Raw genomic sequence first — 16122 nt, forward strand, 5'->3', positions numbered from 1 at the left:
GTCATGCTCAAAAGAGTTTTCTGTTTAGTTATGAGTGCATTATGTCGAAGCTATGTGAATTCCAATGATACAAGGTCGTATGGTGTGTGCATACCTAATCTAGGTAGCTGAAATGTTTGGCGTTTCGAGTGGTACCGTAACGAGCATTTGTACCACGTTCAGGAAAAGCAGAAAAACATAATCCGCTAAGTCAGACGGTGGACGTAAGTGTGTGTTGAACGATCGTGATGGACAATAAAAGGGACGACCACTGAAAAAGTCACTGCAGAACCGAATGTCGCACTCGCGAACCCTCCAACCACCAAAACAACACGAAGGGAGCTCCAGGAGCAGGAAACTGCAGGGCGATCTGGAATTCAAAAACCACTGATTAGTGATGCAAACGCCCTTAACAGGGAAACGTAGTGCCGAAGCCATAAAACTTGGATAATGGAGCAATGGAAGAATGTCATGTGGTCGGATGAATCTTGCTTCACACTGTTTCCGGCTTCTGGCCGTCTTTACGTCCCAAAAGTGAAACATGGCGGAGGTTCGGTGATAATTTGGGTAGCCATATCGTGCTCTTCCCTGGCACCCATTGTTACTCTGCGAAGTTACATTATTGCCATGGGTTATTCGACCATTTTGGTTAACAGGGTCATCTCGAGGCAGAATGTTTCTTCCCCAAGGGTGGTGTTGTATTCCAAGACGACAGGACCCCTGTTCACACAGCTCGCATCGTCCAGGACTGCTTTTCTGAACACGAGAATGAATTTCCGCATATTACTTGGCCACCACAGTCAACAGTCATCAATATTATTGAACCTTTGAATTCCATTTGGGAGAGTAGGGTGCGTGAATGCTACCCATCTCCACCATCGTTACCTGAACATGCTACAGTTTTTTTTTTCCGGACTAATAATACAAGATTTACTCGCACACCAAACAGGACCCGTATTTTTCCATTCCGCGACGACTGGAAGCTGTTTTGAATGCTGACGGGTTTCCTACGCCGTGTTAGGCGTCGTAATGTGTTGCGTTTTTGGTGTTTCCATATTTCTGCCCATCACCAATAGCACTCTCGGTTACGCCGTGGAATCGTCTTCTTGGCTGGTACGGACGCAAGAGCAGCATTCGTAAGCTTGTACAATCTTTGTCTCTTGTCAAAGTAAAACTAGATGGAATTTTAAAACTGCGAAATTATGTATGGAGTAACTTTGTGAGAGCAAATCTATGAAAAATGGCTTTCGTACGTGTGTATCGATAACTATTGCGTACACGTATCTCTTGTTCAGGAAAACGTCCGCCTAAATATCCAGAATGAAATTTTCACTCTGGAGCGGAGTGTGTGCTGATATGAAACTTCTTGGCAGATTAAAGCTGTGAAATTTGGACGTTAGGAGACAAGGTACTGGCGGAAGTAAAACTCTGAGGACGGGGCCTGAGCCGCGCTTGGGTAGCTCCAGCACAAAGCCAAGTCCAATTCAGCACCACCGTGCAATTTCCCCCACACCACATCAAGCCAGAAGGAGAAGCGCCCCAGAGGCGCTAGCACTCCAACACCAGTGGAGGTTTCGAACCTCAGTTATGTGCGAGCGAGAGCGAGTGCTTGGTTAGCTCTGTTGCTGGAGCACCTGTCCACGAAAGACAGAGGTCTCGAGTTCGAGTATCGGTCCGGCACACAGTTTTAATCCGACAGGAAGCTTCATACGCCTAAATACGTTGTACCTTCCATATTTATGTTAATAATTAAATTGTAAAACCACCGTATCTGTTAACTGAAAATATTCGCCATAAACGGATTGGAGGTCACGTAGGGAGTGTAAGTGGATACAATGAGACTATTTTTAGAAACTTGGTCTGTCTGAATACGCCGATCCCCGAAACTATTAGACGAATTTTCACGGGATTTTCACACGTAACTTGAGCGCAGTTTGGGGCATCAAAGAGGCTTTCTTCATCAGTATCAGTTCATGTAAAAAAGATATCTTAATCTGAAGTTTCAGAAGTCTGCTCAGCTTAATAATTCGGATGTTTCCCGTAGTCACAGGATCGTTGTGATGTAGTACACCAAAGAACCATTAGACGGCGGTGTTAGTTTTTTTTTTCCTCAGTGACGGAAGTCTTTTCGGAGGTCTACGTCAGTGACAGAATTAAGCGCCGCAATCTTATCTTTATTAATACAAAGTAACACTGAATTTATTTGCATAGGATGGTTCAGATTTATCGATTTCGCTTTGTGTGTTAGAAACTTAATGAAATTACTTTCCATCTTTCGACAGGTTTTATCTGTATTTGACTTCTTGGGTAGGAAAACGGAATTTATTGTGTTTGCTTTGTGTTTTTAGTGCGTACTAATTACTTTTTGATTTCGTTGTTTACAAATAAAAATGTCTAGAAAACAGTCGAATCGTTATCGATACACTGCAACAGCTAAAACAATGAGGACTATGCGTCTTAAGACTCCAATAAAAATCTTGGGGCGAGACTTGTTGGGGCTCGAAAATATCAGACTTTAATTCGCTCTTTGGAAACTCCTTCCAAAAGCGAGGAATCACGTGACTCTTTATCTACAGCTTCATGCATTATTCCGCTCCTCACTACATATTAGGAACAAGTCATCCAGCCATAGATACTTTGAGCCACCTGTGCGAAGCCGGAGCTGGTCGCCAATTCATAATATTTATTTGCCTCTGTCCTGTTGCTTTTGTATGCCTATAGGTAGATGGAAGTTTCGGCTCTATTCACAACAATTGCGATGCAGAACGGCACTAGAAATGCAAGTAACTCAAATACCCGTCACCAGATTGCAGCACATTCTAGGGCTCTTCCACACATAGCGGAAACCTTGAAAAACTCAAGAGCGAGACGAGGCGAAATCTGAAATGTATTGCAGTGCTACCATCACGAAGTTTCCACGCTAGTCATAAAGTTACTCCTATTTACGGTACCTCGCCACACCGCTTTACCTGATTTACTGAAACTCTTTGGATATGGTAAAGTTTACGAGTAATACTGCACCATCTGAATTCAAAGATTATCTATAGAAATAGAGAAATTGGTACATCCTGTTGTACGAATAGAACTCACCTGTGACTTTATCCAACCTTTGGATTACAATGAACAACATCGCATATTAGTGTGACATCAGGTTGCGGCGTAGCGGTTCCTTTCGTGCTATCTACCAGCACCTACCTGTGAACTCCATGCAGCAGATCGCCGGTAAGGAAGCCGAGCAGGAACCTACTGTACTGCAACTCGCACCAGGCTGCATACATCGTAATCGTTCTTAGAATCGGGAAAAAGTCTCAGTTTTGAATGAAAGGTGGAAATACTGGCATAACTTCGGTATATTCTGAAGTTGAGAATTATACATTCCCTGCCAAGCCCGTGCTAATCCTAACAGAGTCATGCACAAACCCTTTCATTCACATTAGCAAGTTTTTGGTATCGTATTTTCCGAAATCTGAACAGCTTCTAAAAACTGATTGTTCTTAAATGAAAATTCTCGCCACACTATTAAGTTTATCGATGTCTAATGCACTCAACATTTTGGTCACCGATCTGCTCAATATGCCACGTGGAATTACTGTCTTTTCTCATACACAAAATTACTTAAAAAATATGTACTTTAAAAAAAAACGCACCGGAATAAATATGCCTTCACTTTCAAGCACTTTTGAGGCGTGTAACACAACTGAAACCCACAAACTATAACTTCCTTCGGAGCTCATACTACACACGACCATACCATTGAAAGGCTGGGCTGCTGTATGCATTCTCTATCTCCAAGACAAAAAACGTGCGAAGAATACTCCGTTCTGATTGGTCAGTTTTCTTTAAGGCCAATAGAAAAACATTATCCTCCCGCGTTAGTCCGCGCTTTTCATAACTAACCAATCACAAAATAACACACTTTCGAACTGTACTTTTTTCCGACATAAATATTTAACATTCTGATATTTTATTTATACTTTACGTTATTAACTATTTTCATTTGCAGTCGAAGTAGCTTTTCTCTTACCATAAACTTACATATTATGACACAAGATTCCCCGTCGTCTGCGTTCTCACTGTCTTAAAACTTTCTCACACTACAGTGTTCATTATGAGATCAATGATCTACATATTTACTTTAGACCACATTCACGCTTCATTCACACTACTAAAAGCATATACAAAACTGTACAAACATAAACAAACAAAAAAACCTTCAAGAAGTAAACAGAACAATTCACAAAAACATTCTCTTGACATGTTTCTGTACTGTGTCTGTCCGCTACTATACTCTAGTGGATGAACATTAGAACTACGTACTCGACTGAACCCGCTTCAGACCATCTGTCATTGTGCACGCATGAGTCGTCCTCCAGATACACAGGCTCTAGACAGGAGCGAAGGCGCCATGCCTCAATATCTGTAAGCTAATGTACTCACAGCAAAGAAAAAATTAGGCATCACGAGGAGGTACCGCGCTAATAACGTAAAACACCACGTCTTGTCTTGATAATGGCTTCAGTTGGACGAGAAAGAGGGTCCAGTAGTTGTCATATTCAGCTGCAGTCACTCGTTCGTGATTAGATCCCGTACAGGAACAGAATTGTGGAGATGTTGTTTGCTACGATTCACCCAACATTCCAAATACTTCCACACGTTTTCTGCTGGATAAGACCATCCAATTAAGAAACAACAATTATATAGAGCCCACGACCTTGTGAATTTATTTATAAAAAAATAGTGAATATGATGGAACTACTAGGCGCCATTTGTTGGTAAAACAGTTAACATAATTTTATGCGATGTCCTGGAAATAATTGTTATCTTTGAGGAAACATTTTCAATTAGTGTAATGTCTGTTCCAAAAACGAAAAATTTCAACTAACTGAAATTGCAGTTAGCCATCTAAAGATGACATAATTTACAAGACAGGAAATGTTAATGACGAGTTTGGCAGGCAGCTGAGAACTCTGTCTGAAGGCATTTGGCGTAGGTCTGAAGGGTGGAGCATGTTTTGTAAGAGAATTACATCTTCCGGTCGTGATGGCTTGAAAGAAACTGCAAAGCGAATATAATCTGGCAGTCATTGTAGACAACGCAGGGTTGTCGGTACTCACTACACAACTCCCTGTAGCTCCGTTGCGGTGAATGAAAGACTCCTCTTTCGTACAAGAGAGCGTGTTATGACGAGCATCGAAAACCACAGTGTCGCTGAGAGACTGGTGAAAGCCATGAAACTCATTTAGTAGCCAGAGTGATACAACCACAAAGGAACTTTCGAGTCCAAAATATCAAGTTCAAATTAGTCCTCTTCCTTTTGATTGCTGTGCAGGGTTTTGTTCTGTATTCAGACACAGCTGAGGTTTCAAAATATTCCCCACTCTCTTTTGGGTGATGGTTCGTCGGGTTCCTCCACCTCTCTCAGCTGTTGTCTCGATGACAACTTCGTACACCTACGCCTACATCAACACCCCGCAAGCCATCTGACGATGTGTGGCTGGTCCCGCTAACTGATACCCCCTTCTCTGTCCCACTCGCGGATGGCGCGTGAAAAGAATTACTGTCGGTAAGCCTCTCTACCAGCTCTTAATTTCTCGAATTTTCTCATCGTGGTAGTAGGACGAGACGTTTGTGTGGAGGAAGTAATATTTTTCCCGACTCTTCCCAGAACGCGCTCTCTCGAAATTTCAATAGTAAACTTTCCCGTGGTCCACAACGCCTCTCTGGTAGCGTCACCCACTGGAATTTGTTGAGCGTTTCTGTAGGGCTCTCGCGCCGACCAAACGATCCCTTGACGAGACGCGCTGTTCTTCGTTGAATCTTCTCTGTATCTTTTTCCAGACCTACCTGGTAAGAGTCCCAGATCGACGAACAATACCCAAGAACAGGTCGAACAAACGCCTTGTAATGTACTTCCCTCGTGGATGAGTTACACTTGCTTAAAATTCTTCCAATGAATCTCAGTCTGGCATCTGCTTTTCCTGCTACTTATTTTGTGTGGTCATTCAACTTAAGGTCGCTCTGGATAATTAGTCCTAGATATTTTACGGTGATTACTATTTTCAGCAGTTTGTCTACAGTAGTGTAGTTGTACAGTAGTGAATTTCTTTCCTTATACGTGCGCAAATGTTACATTTATTTATGTTCAGAGGCAACTGCCAGATTCTGCACCATTCATCAATCGTCTGTAGGTCATTCTGCAAATCGATACTGCCTTCTGGCGTTGCTAATCTCTTACAGACAGCTGCATCAGCTGCGAAAAGTCTTGAAGAGCTTCCGACGCTTTCTACTGAACCATTTACATACAATGTAAACAGTAACGATCCTATCACATTTCTATGGGTACTCCGGTAATTACCTTTACGTCGATTGATTTTGTTCCGCTATGAGCGACGTGTTGAGTTCTGTCTGCAAGGAAGCCTTGAATCCAGTCACAATTTTGGTCCGATATTCGGTAATCTCCCGTAAACCTCTGCTTGTAGTCACAGTCCTGTTGTCAGACGGAATCTCATCTGATCCTTCAGTTGTGACGTCAGCTGGGGCGCTCGTATTGTGCCGCAAACTCTTTGTCTGCAGATCCAGTTCCAAGCAGATTTTGTTTGAACCCTTGCCCCAACCTTTGACAACAGACACTGAAAGCTTCTCAGAGGAAACACCATCCCAGTCAGTTTGTCAGCGACCTATGACAATTGTGTGACATCTCGCCGTAAATCAAAGTTTACGCAGGGTAGACACAATCCCTACCTCGGGCGAGTAAAACTGTCATCAGCGACTTACACTGAGGTGACAAAAGTCACGGGATCCTCCTCATATCCTTTCGGGCCTCTTTTTGTCCGGCGTAGTGCAGCAGCTCGACCTGGCATGGACTCAACAAGTCGCTGGACGTCCCCTGCAGAAGTATTGATCTATGCTGCCTCTATAGCCGTCCACAGCTGCGACAGTGTTACCGGTGCAGGATTTTGTGGACCAGCTAACCTCTCGATTATTTCCCATAAATGTTTATGGGTGGCCAAACCATTCACTCGAATTCTACAGAATGTTCTTCAAACCAGTCGCGAATTGCTTGTGGCCTGGTGACATGTCGCGTTGGCATCTATAAAAATTCAACCATTGTTTGGGAGCACGAACTTCATGAATGGTTGCAAATGGTCTCCAAGTAGCCGAACATAACCATTTCCACTCAATGAAGGGTGCAGGTGGACGAGACGACCAGTCAATCCCATGTAAACACAGCCCACACTATTATGGAGCCACCACCAGCTTGCACAGTGCCTTGTTGAAAACTTGGGTCCACGGTTTCTTGGGGTCTGTGCCGTCAGCTGTTACCAACTGAAATTGGGATTCATCTGACCAGGCCACTCTTTTCCAGTCGTCTTGAGCACAACCGATATGGTCACAAATCCAGGAGAGGCGCTACCGCCGATGTTGTGCTGTTAGCAAAGGCGCCGGAGTCGGTCGTCTGCGGCCATAGCGCATTAACACCATATTTCGCCGCACTGTCCTAACGGGTACGTTCGTCGTACATCCCACATTGATTTCTGAGGTTATTCCACGCAGTGTTTCTTGTCTGTTAGCACTGACAACTCTACGGAAATGCCGCTCTCTCGGTCGTTAAGTGAAGGCTGTTAGCTACTGTGTTGTCCGTGGTGAGAGATAATGCCTGAAATTTGGTATTATCGACACATTCTAGACACCGTGATTTTCTGAATATTGAATTCCCCAACGATTGCCGAAATGTGATTGCCCTTGCGTCTAGCTCCAACTATCATTCCTTGTTCAAAGCCTGTTGATTGCCGTCGTGCCGTCATAATCACATCAGAAACCTTTTCACATGTATTATCTGAGTACAAATGAAAGCACCACCAATGCACTGCCCTTTTTATACCTTGTGAGGGCGATACTGCCGTCATTTGTAAATGCACATATCGCTATCCCATGGGTTTCGCGACCGAAGCGTATGTGAGTAGTAGGACATATTCTGTAGCATGGGAGCCTTACCACATTGGAAAGTTTATACTTTTCAGCTTGTTTTGTTACACTGATTCTTACAAATTTGTTTAATATTATGAGTTTGGCAGCAGGTGGTTGAGTCCAACACACCCATTCGATATAGTTCTGCACTGTTGCCTAATGAATAAAATACAAGCGTGTGGATTATCAGACCACGAACAACTGCGTGACTGGACTGAAGAGTTTCTAGCAAATAAAACATAGCGTGTCGCTTTGAACGGAGAGAAGTCTTCAGTCTTAACAGTAACTACGGGCGTCCCCAGGGGAAGTGTTAAAGGACTATTACTTTTCATAACATGTATAAATGACCCAGCAGAAAATACCGTAACTTCCATCAGCCTTTTCGCAGATGATGCTGTTTTATACAGAGAAGCGACAACTCTAGAAAACTGTAGCGAAATGCAGGAAGGCAAGCAGAGAGTCGACACTTGGTGCAGCAAGTGGCAACTGACCCTCAACATAAAGAAACATAACGTACTGAGAATACATAGACAGAAAACCCTTTATTGTATGAGAACACAACTGCAGAACAATCACTGGAAGCAGTTACTTCTACAAAGATCAAGGAGTCTTCGTACAGAGCGATCTGAATCAAATTAATCGCGAGTAAGGCAGATGGCAGACTGACTTTCATTGGAGGAATTCTCAGAAAATGTAGTCCAATCAGCAAAAAGGAAGTAGCCTACAAAAAACTCGTTCGACCGATACTTAAATATTGCTGATCAGCGTAGCATCGTTACCAGGCAGGACTGACGGAAGGCGCAGAGAAGATCTAAAGAAGAGCAGCAAGTTTCGTTTCAAGTTCACCTAGCAAGTACGAAAGAGTTACAGAAATGAGTAACAAATTGCAGTGGCAGACATTGCAAGGGAGACGTTCTGCATCACGTTGTGGTTTATTCTTAAGGTTCTGAGAGCGTACGTTCCTAGAAAAGTCAACAAATATGCGGCTTCCCCCTACCAAAAATACAATATGGCGTCTTGGTTTCTGCTTGTGGCGGAGGGAGCGTTTTTGGTTCCTATTGGTTCTACTTTATGTGGCACGTTGCCGAAATACCGCAGAACTTCTTATGTGTTTCACGTGACAAAATGGCTCCTCAACGAAGTAAAGCAGGAAGTGAAGTCACAAAACTCGTAGAGCGCCAGGTCAAAGTTAACTATCTCGTCCCATGTGCCGACGGCTTTACGGGCAATCGTTCTTCCCGCTCTTACCAGGTCCTTTTCCTGTCGTTATTTCGTTTGTTACTAATGGGTGAAATTTAATCAGATTCACGATATTTCAGCATTCGCCGTTACAGCGAGTTTTAGGTTAAATACATTCGTGCAAAACCTAGTAGTACACGAAAGTTTACCACGGTAATTCTATTTGTACAGTAATGAATCAGTTCACTTAGCTTGTTTCTGGTCGAATCTTGTAAATCATCTCCATGAAGTATGTTGGCTTCGTTTTGTCTACGAGCATGTTAATTCTTGCTTGGTTGCAAAAAATGATGGGTATTGCGTTCCTGTGCCATGCTAATCACACAAAAAAACGATCGAAGTGGCGCAGTGGTAAGCACGGGAGGACGACGGCTCAGACTCGCGTCCGGCCACCCTGATTTAGATTTTCCGTGATTTTCCTAAATCGCCTCAGGCACATGCCGGGATGGTTCCTTTGAAAGGGCACGGCCGGTTTCCTTCCCCATTCTTCTATCAACCGATGGGACCGAAGACCTCGCTGTTTGGTCCTCTCCGCCAAATCAACCAACCAATCACACAAAAAATTGTTTCAGATGTAAGTCGCGTTTTTAAATTTCATTTGATTCTTCTGTTACCATCAGCTAGTTGGTACATGCATATTCGTTAATAAAAACACAAATGAACAAGGAACTCGATACACCCACCTTTAATCCCAACAAACAACAGAATGGGCCATGCGTTTCTCCACTCGGATACACAAAAAGCTGCGTTATACGCAAGTTCAAAGATAATAACGCGATACAACGATTTTCGAACTTATATTTACAGAAGTATATGTTACATTTCAATTTTTATGTCACTTCTTCAGATTTAAATGTGAAATAAGTAACTTTATCGATAGTGATTATTGACGTAGTTGACATTTAAAGGTAAGACATAAATGAGCAAATGTTTTAGTTAACATTTTAATTAAAAGGTGTTTTTTACGTTTTTACGTAGACAAGATAATTTGTTAGGAGAAAAAAAACAAAGAATTAGTATATTTCCAGAAAAAATGTCTTCTGTATCGTGAAGTCCTAAACTTCGAATATCGCAAGGTCCAATACTTCGACTATCGTGTGCTACTAACGTCACCAAACGAGCGGTATTGGCCGGTTCCAATACAGCGCGAAGTATTCGCGTCTGGGACAGGAAAGGGGAGGAGCGACAATGATACACAATGTACCCTTCGCCACGCCCGCCCGATTGGCCGTGCGGTCTAACACAACGGCTTTCCGGGCGGGAAGGAGCGCCTGGTCCCCGGCACGAATCTGCCCGGCGGATTTGTGTCGAGGTCCGGTGAACCGGCCAGTCTGTGGATGGTTTTTAGGCGGTTTTCCATCTGCCTCGGCGAATGCGGGCTGGTTCCCCTCATTCCGCCTTAGTTACACTGTGTCGGCGATTGCTGCCCAAACAAGTTCTCCACGTACGTGTACACCACCATTACTCTGCCACGCAAACATAGAGGTTACACTCGTCTGATGTGAGACGTTCCCTTGGGGGTCCACCGGGGGCCGAACCGCACAATAACCCTGGGTTCGGTGTGGGGCAGCGGAGGGGTGAAGTGGACTGCCTTAGTCGTCGTGGGGTTGCGGACCACTGCGGCTGCGGCGGAGCCTCTCCGTCGTTTGTAGGTCCCCGGTTAACATACAATACAACACAATACCCTTCGCCACACACCGCCAGGTGGCTTGCGGGGTACAGGTGTAGATGCAGATGCAGGAGTTCGCGACCACCCTGTAAGCGGTGTCCCTGCCAACAGGTACGTGATCCCGGCGGGCTTCAGAGGCCGCGTCACTTCGGGCTCCGGCGCGACGTCGCAAGCGGGCGACTCGACGCGCGCCTCCGCCTCCGGAGGCGGGCGGTCGCAGACGCAGACGGTGCGGGTGCTGAGGCCGCGCGTGCGCTCCGGTGACGCCGTGCCGGACAGCTTCGTGACCGTCACCAACAGCGTGGCGGGACAGCTGGCGCCGGCCGGCGGCGGGGGCGGCGGCGCCGCCTCCAGGGGGCGCGCGGGGCAGCCAGCGGCCTCGGGCGGCAAGTACACCCACACCTACTACTCCAAGTCCTCCACGTGCGGCTACTTCACCTTCTCCTGCAACGTCGTCTACGGCTCCAACGGCCGCACCAAGATCTGCAAGCCCAATCCGCCCACCAACCCAGACGGCACGCCGTGCTGCTGCTAGACACCTGCTCCGCCGTCCACTAAACGCAGCTCGAGAGATTCCACTTTTGTACTGTTCCCTGTCTCTTATTTCATACTAGTTCTGGCAATACTCAAACAGTGCTTACAAATCTATTACGTAACTGCATTAGCTGAATTGTAGCACCAGTCGGAGAAACATCTGCGTTATCGGAAAAAAAACATATAAAAATAATGCGGACGCTTTCATCTTAACTGATACTTTGGAAACAAGTATATGATCTCATTTTTGCTATCTGGGACATGTAACAGAATATTCAGTACGAATTCTCCGTTACGTTCAATAGTGTCCACACTAAACAATTCACTAAGCAACTGGTTCAGGAAACGATACCCACCTTTCTCGGTACCGAATACATTTATTTTTTCAGCTGGATTACGTTATCTGACTACCTTTCAACTAGTTTATCAATACTCTGGCATCTCTTAGACATTCAGTTACGAATTAATCGTTATACGACGCTAATTTTGACGCTTGTAATCACCTTTCGTGATTCTGTTTTTTTTTATATTTTTCTTCGTAGACTTAAGATATCACATTTATGACACAGGCTTCGTCGAACACAGTTGTTATCATTTTCTTATGCACAATAGCTTTCTAGCGTACTCTCTCTACATTTTACCTACATGCATCCACGGTTATCATTGTTTCTGTCTTACATGTCATCTTCATACAATGATCTCAGCAGATCGCATTTTTCGTTGCAGTAGTGCGCCCCATTCATTTACATTCGCTTGTCATCATTTTTATCACGAGCGCATTGAAAAGTGTCGTAGAGATCGATTTTTCTGCGCATAATTCTTACACTTCTTTTTATTTTTGCCTGATTCTCTGAACGTTTCTTAACTAGTGCTACGGTCCAGAACGTGTAGCACATTCAGATGGACCGTAATCTACTAGTTTCTTCGTTTGTCTGATTGCAGTGTCTCCTTTTTCTGATTCACATCGTTACATGCCAACTGAATCTCGTTATTTAGGTGCTCCAATATTCTTTTTATGTTCGTTTTTCATCCTGTACGCATGAGATCGTTGAAAGTTTCTGTAAGAAAGCTTTTTGCACTTGAATATTTAACTGATCTCCATTTTGATTAACTCGTGATATTTGCTTTTCGAAACATTGTACCATCATATTAACGTTACAAGTTCCTGTACGGCATTCTTCTTTAAAAGTGAAAAATCAGTCTCCGGCAAATGCCATCTCCTTCCACGTCTCTTTTGTTTCATCATGCAACAGCGCAGAGCATATCTACAGAAAGTAGCATATGCTTTCTTTCTAATTTTACATTTAATACTCAGAAATGGGAATACAGAGTGGCACATATCCCTGCCCAATGTCTCGTGCGTGTGCGAGCTCATTACGGAGCAGCACTAAATTTCTGCCACATAATTTTATTCTGATCGTGGAACAGTCATCTGCATAATTTACTAATCCGTTAAAGAGCCAGACGGTAAGCACGCTTATTTGATAGCAATACGCAGCCGACCATCTCATAAAATATGTGCTGTCATCTGTGATTCCGCTTCGAATTGTTGGAAGAAATCATGTTACTAGTTTGTGTTATTATCATACTGACTAGCGTCCTCTGTGTCCATCACACAATAAAAGCTAGAGGAAAATCAACGAACATTTTTATAAAAGTTTAGTTGACATAGAATAGAAATGTAGTTAATGTACATTTTTATATTAAACTACTTTACTGTCTGTTTACTATGAACTCAGTACTGCCACATAATTCAGTGCAGTGAGTTTTGTACCAGTCTCCCACTGACTAACGTACACTTGCGCCACTTTGCGTTATTTATAGTAGAGAATTTTAAGTGTCCTGTGATTTATAATACTGCCAAATGCATATAGCATAAAGCAGTGAAATACACTTGTGACATCGATTAGACGTTAAAATGTCAAACAGTCCACAGTTTTGTAATGAATAAGCAGTATTTTGTCTAATGTTGTGAATTATAACCAAACAAAAACTATATGTTACCAATAAATCTCATGGATTGCTTCAGGATTTGAGGTAAAGAAATAAACTGTACATTAACATTACCATTGTTCTGTATTTATTTGTCAGCTGTTGGCAGTTTCATTAGTACAGAGAATCCATATAGATCGACTGTCTCTACCTTCTTTTATCTTGTGACTGTAGCTGTACATATTTGTAAAAGCAAGAAAGACATGGAAACAATAGCACTTCTCTGGATTCATTGAAGGTAAGGTTATTGATTGTACCATTTAATACCTTTGAACACTTACACTAGAATTTTTGCCTGCAAATTTTCAGTAACTTAGTTACAAGTCGCTATAAAGTTAAGCCTATTGGGAGGGAACATAACTGTTCCTGCGCAGTAATGGACTATTAGATGCACGATGTGGCACGAAAATACTAGGCCATTGTGGTTAATTTCCAGCAACCTCGAATGCCAGCTAGACAAAATACTATTTGTACAACGAATATTATATAGGATGTATCTACCAAGAGTCGTCAGGGGAAGTTTCTCTGGTCTTTCGAGAGGTATTTGCAATGCCATTTTCGCAGTGTGTAGCTAGAGACAGGCCAAACAAACACTGCTCCTCATATCTCTCACGCAAAGCCCAATGTCAGCGACAAGCATCTGTTTGTTAGTCTAGTGCGATATTCGTTTTTTCGGTATGTATTAAGAGGAATATTAAAACGCTAAGAGTAATCAGTACCGCAGCAGCGAATCAGCGAGTCGTGTACCGCTGTGGTTCGCGTTGACTGCTACCGCAATGCAGCTGCACTTCTCAGTAATTACTGGAGTAGTTACTGTTAACTTTCTGGTTTACTGTCCCCGTTAACACATACCGCTAACCCGAATGTTGCACTAGACTAATTTGAGACCGCCGTATCGAATTATCACACAAAATTCCGCTCTAAAAATCATTTCGTTTGTAACGGCAAACAAACCGACACTTTTCTTTGACAACGGGCGTCGCATGAAACATAACGTGAGCGGTATTTGCTTGGTCCGACTCCATCTCTGCACTGCAAAAACGAACTTGCAAATATCTGCCCATACACCAGGGAAAATGCGTCCGATGACTCCGTCGAGAGACATACTGTGACAAGCAGTCTAAACAGAGCACAATAGCAAAAGTCTCGAGAATCATTTTGTGGTACGAGTGTTTCGTGCTAATAGAAAGGTAATTTTTGTTTATGGGAGAACTAATGCCCGTACGGTAGCCGACAAGTGAAGTGAATGCAAGATGACACTCGGCGTGTTGGCTGATGGCAGCGAACGTGAATGCAATTTCCATTCAGCCATCCCGTTGAGCGTCACTAGTAGTGACTTCACAGGTCAGCTACCACACGTACGTCAATTCTTCAATACACAAAAAGTACCTTCGTATTAGCACAGAACACTCGTATTATAAAATGGTTCTGGAAGCTTTTGCTATTGAGCTCTGTTTCAAGTTCGTCGGGTTGTTTCTAGATAGCGTTACTCTGATTCTGTAGGCCAATAAGTTGTTCCCAAAAGGACAGATGTCGACAGCATGTGATACCCAAAGATGAAAAGAAAAAAACGAAAGGAAGGAAAATTACGTTCGAACTCTTTTAAAGGAACCATCCCAGCATATAATCATATAATGCAGGCTGTCAAGATCGGCATTTGTGTTTTTGGTGATTTTTGTTTCACGGGCGTTAGGCCATGGTCCAAGGCATATTTATCTGCCTAATGTTTCGTCCTCCAATGCCTCTGATAGCGTCTCCAGGATTGGAAGACGCAACGTTGGGCAGATAAATATGCATTGGCCCATGGCCTGATGCCCTTAAAACAAAAATTATCAGCAACGTCCCAGCGTTTGCCTTAAGCGATTAAGGAGATCAGGGAACACCGAAATCTGGATGACCAAACCAGGTTTTGAAACACTGTCTTCCCAGATACGAGTCCGGTACTAATCTACTCTACTGAATATTATGGGAATTACTTGTACACTCCCGCAAAAATGCTACGGCCTCGAGGACAAGGTGATTTTATTGGTAAGTGAGATGAGAGGTAGATAATCATTGTAGAAGTATATGGTAACAAATTCAGACCAAGCGAAACACACGTCACAATAAAGGGTGCCCAAACAGTCGCATCAGTACACTGTGTACTCCCCTCTGGTTGCAAGACAGGTGCATATTCTCGCATGCAAACGATCATAAAGAGCCGAATGGCATCTTGCCATAGACTGCCCCAAGCAAGCATCTTGCGCCTTTTGTTGTATTTCAGCAATGGTTCTTGCTTGCCCCGGAGAATGAGTAAGTTCCTTCATCATCGTGCCCCATTCGTGTCTAATTGGCGAGAGATCTGGTGATCTTGTTGGCCAGGGCAGTTGTTGTACACCACGAAGAGCACGTTGCGTCGCAGCAGTTGTATGTGCACATGCATTATCCTGCTGAAAATGCACATCATCTTCATGTCGAAGAAATAATTGCAGCACCAGGATAACAGCTTATGCAGTGTGGCGGCCACTGACTACTTTACCCTGCAGTAACACCAAATGTGAGCGCGAGTTGTAACTGATGGCTCCCCACAACATGAAACATGGGATGGGACATACGTGTCAAGGGCTAATGCAGTCCGGAATAGGCTTTTCACCCGGTCTACACCATACTCGTGTATGTCCATCATCCGTATCAGACAGAACCTACTCTCATCACTGAAGACAACAGACCACTAGTCCACTTTCCGGTCAATTCTTTCGACACCA

General features: G+C 43.6%; 1 protein-coding gene across 1 annotated transcript in view; it reads left to right on the forward strand.

Annotated features, from left to right (window-relative positions):
- LOC126481919 (collagen alpha-2(IV) chain-like) overlaps positions 1–13452 on the forward strand; it is a 197459-nt gene extending 184007 nt beyond the window's left edge. The window contains exon 8 of the mRNA XM_050105878.1: positions 10964–13452. Coding sequence (XP_049961835.1) covers positions 10964–11387 — 424 coding nt within the window. The 3' untranslated portion in view covers positions 11388–13452. The remainder of the gene's footprint in view (positions 1–10963) is intronic.
- Positions 13453–16122: the final 2670 nt, after the last annotated feature.

This window comes from Schistocerca serialis, chromosome 5, assembly GCF_023864345.2.
Source record: "Schistocerca serialis cubense isolate TAMUIC-IGC-003099 chromosome 5, iqSchSeri2.2, whole genome shotgun sequence".
Classification (NCBI taxonomy): Eukaryota; Metazoa; Arthropoda; class Insecta; order Orthoptera; family Acrididae; genus Schistocerca; species Schistocerca serialis.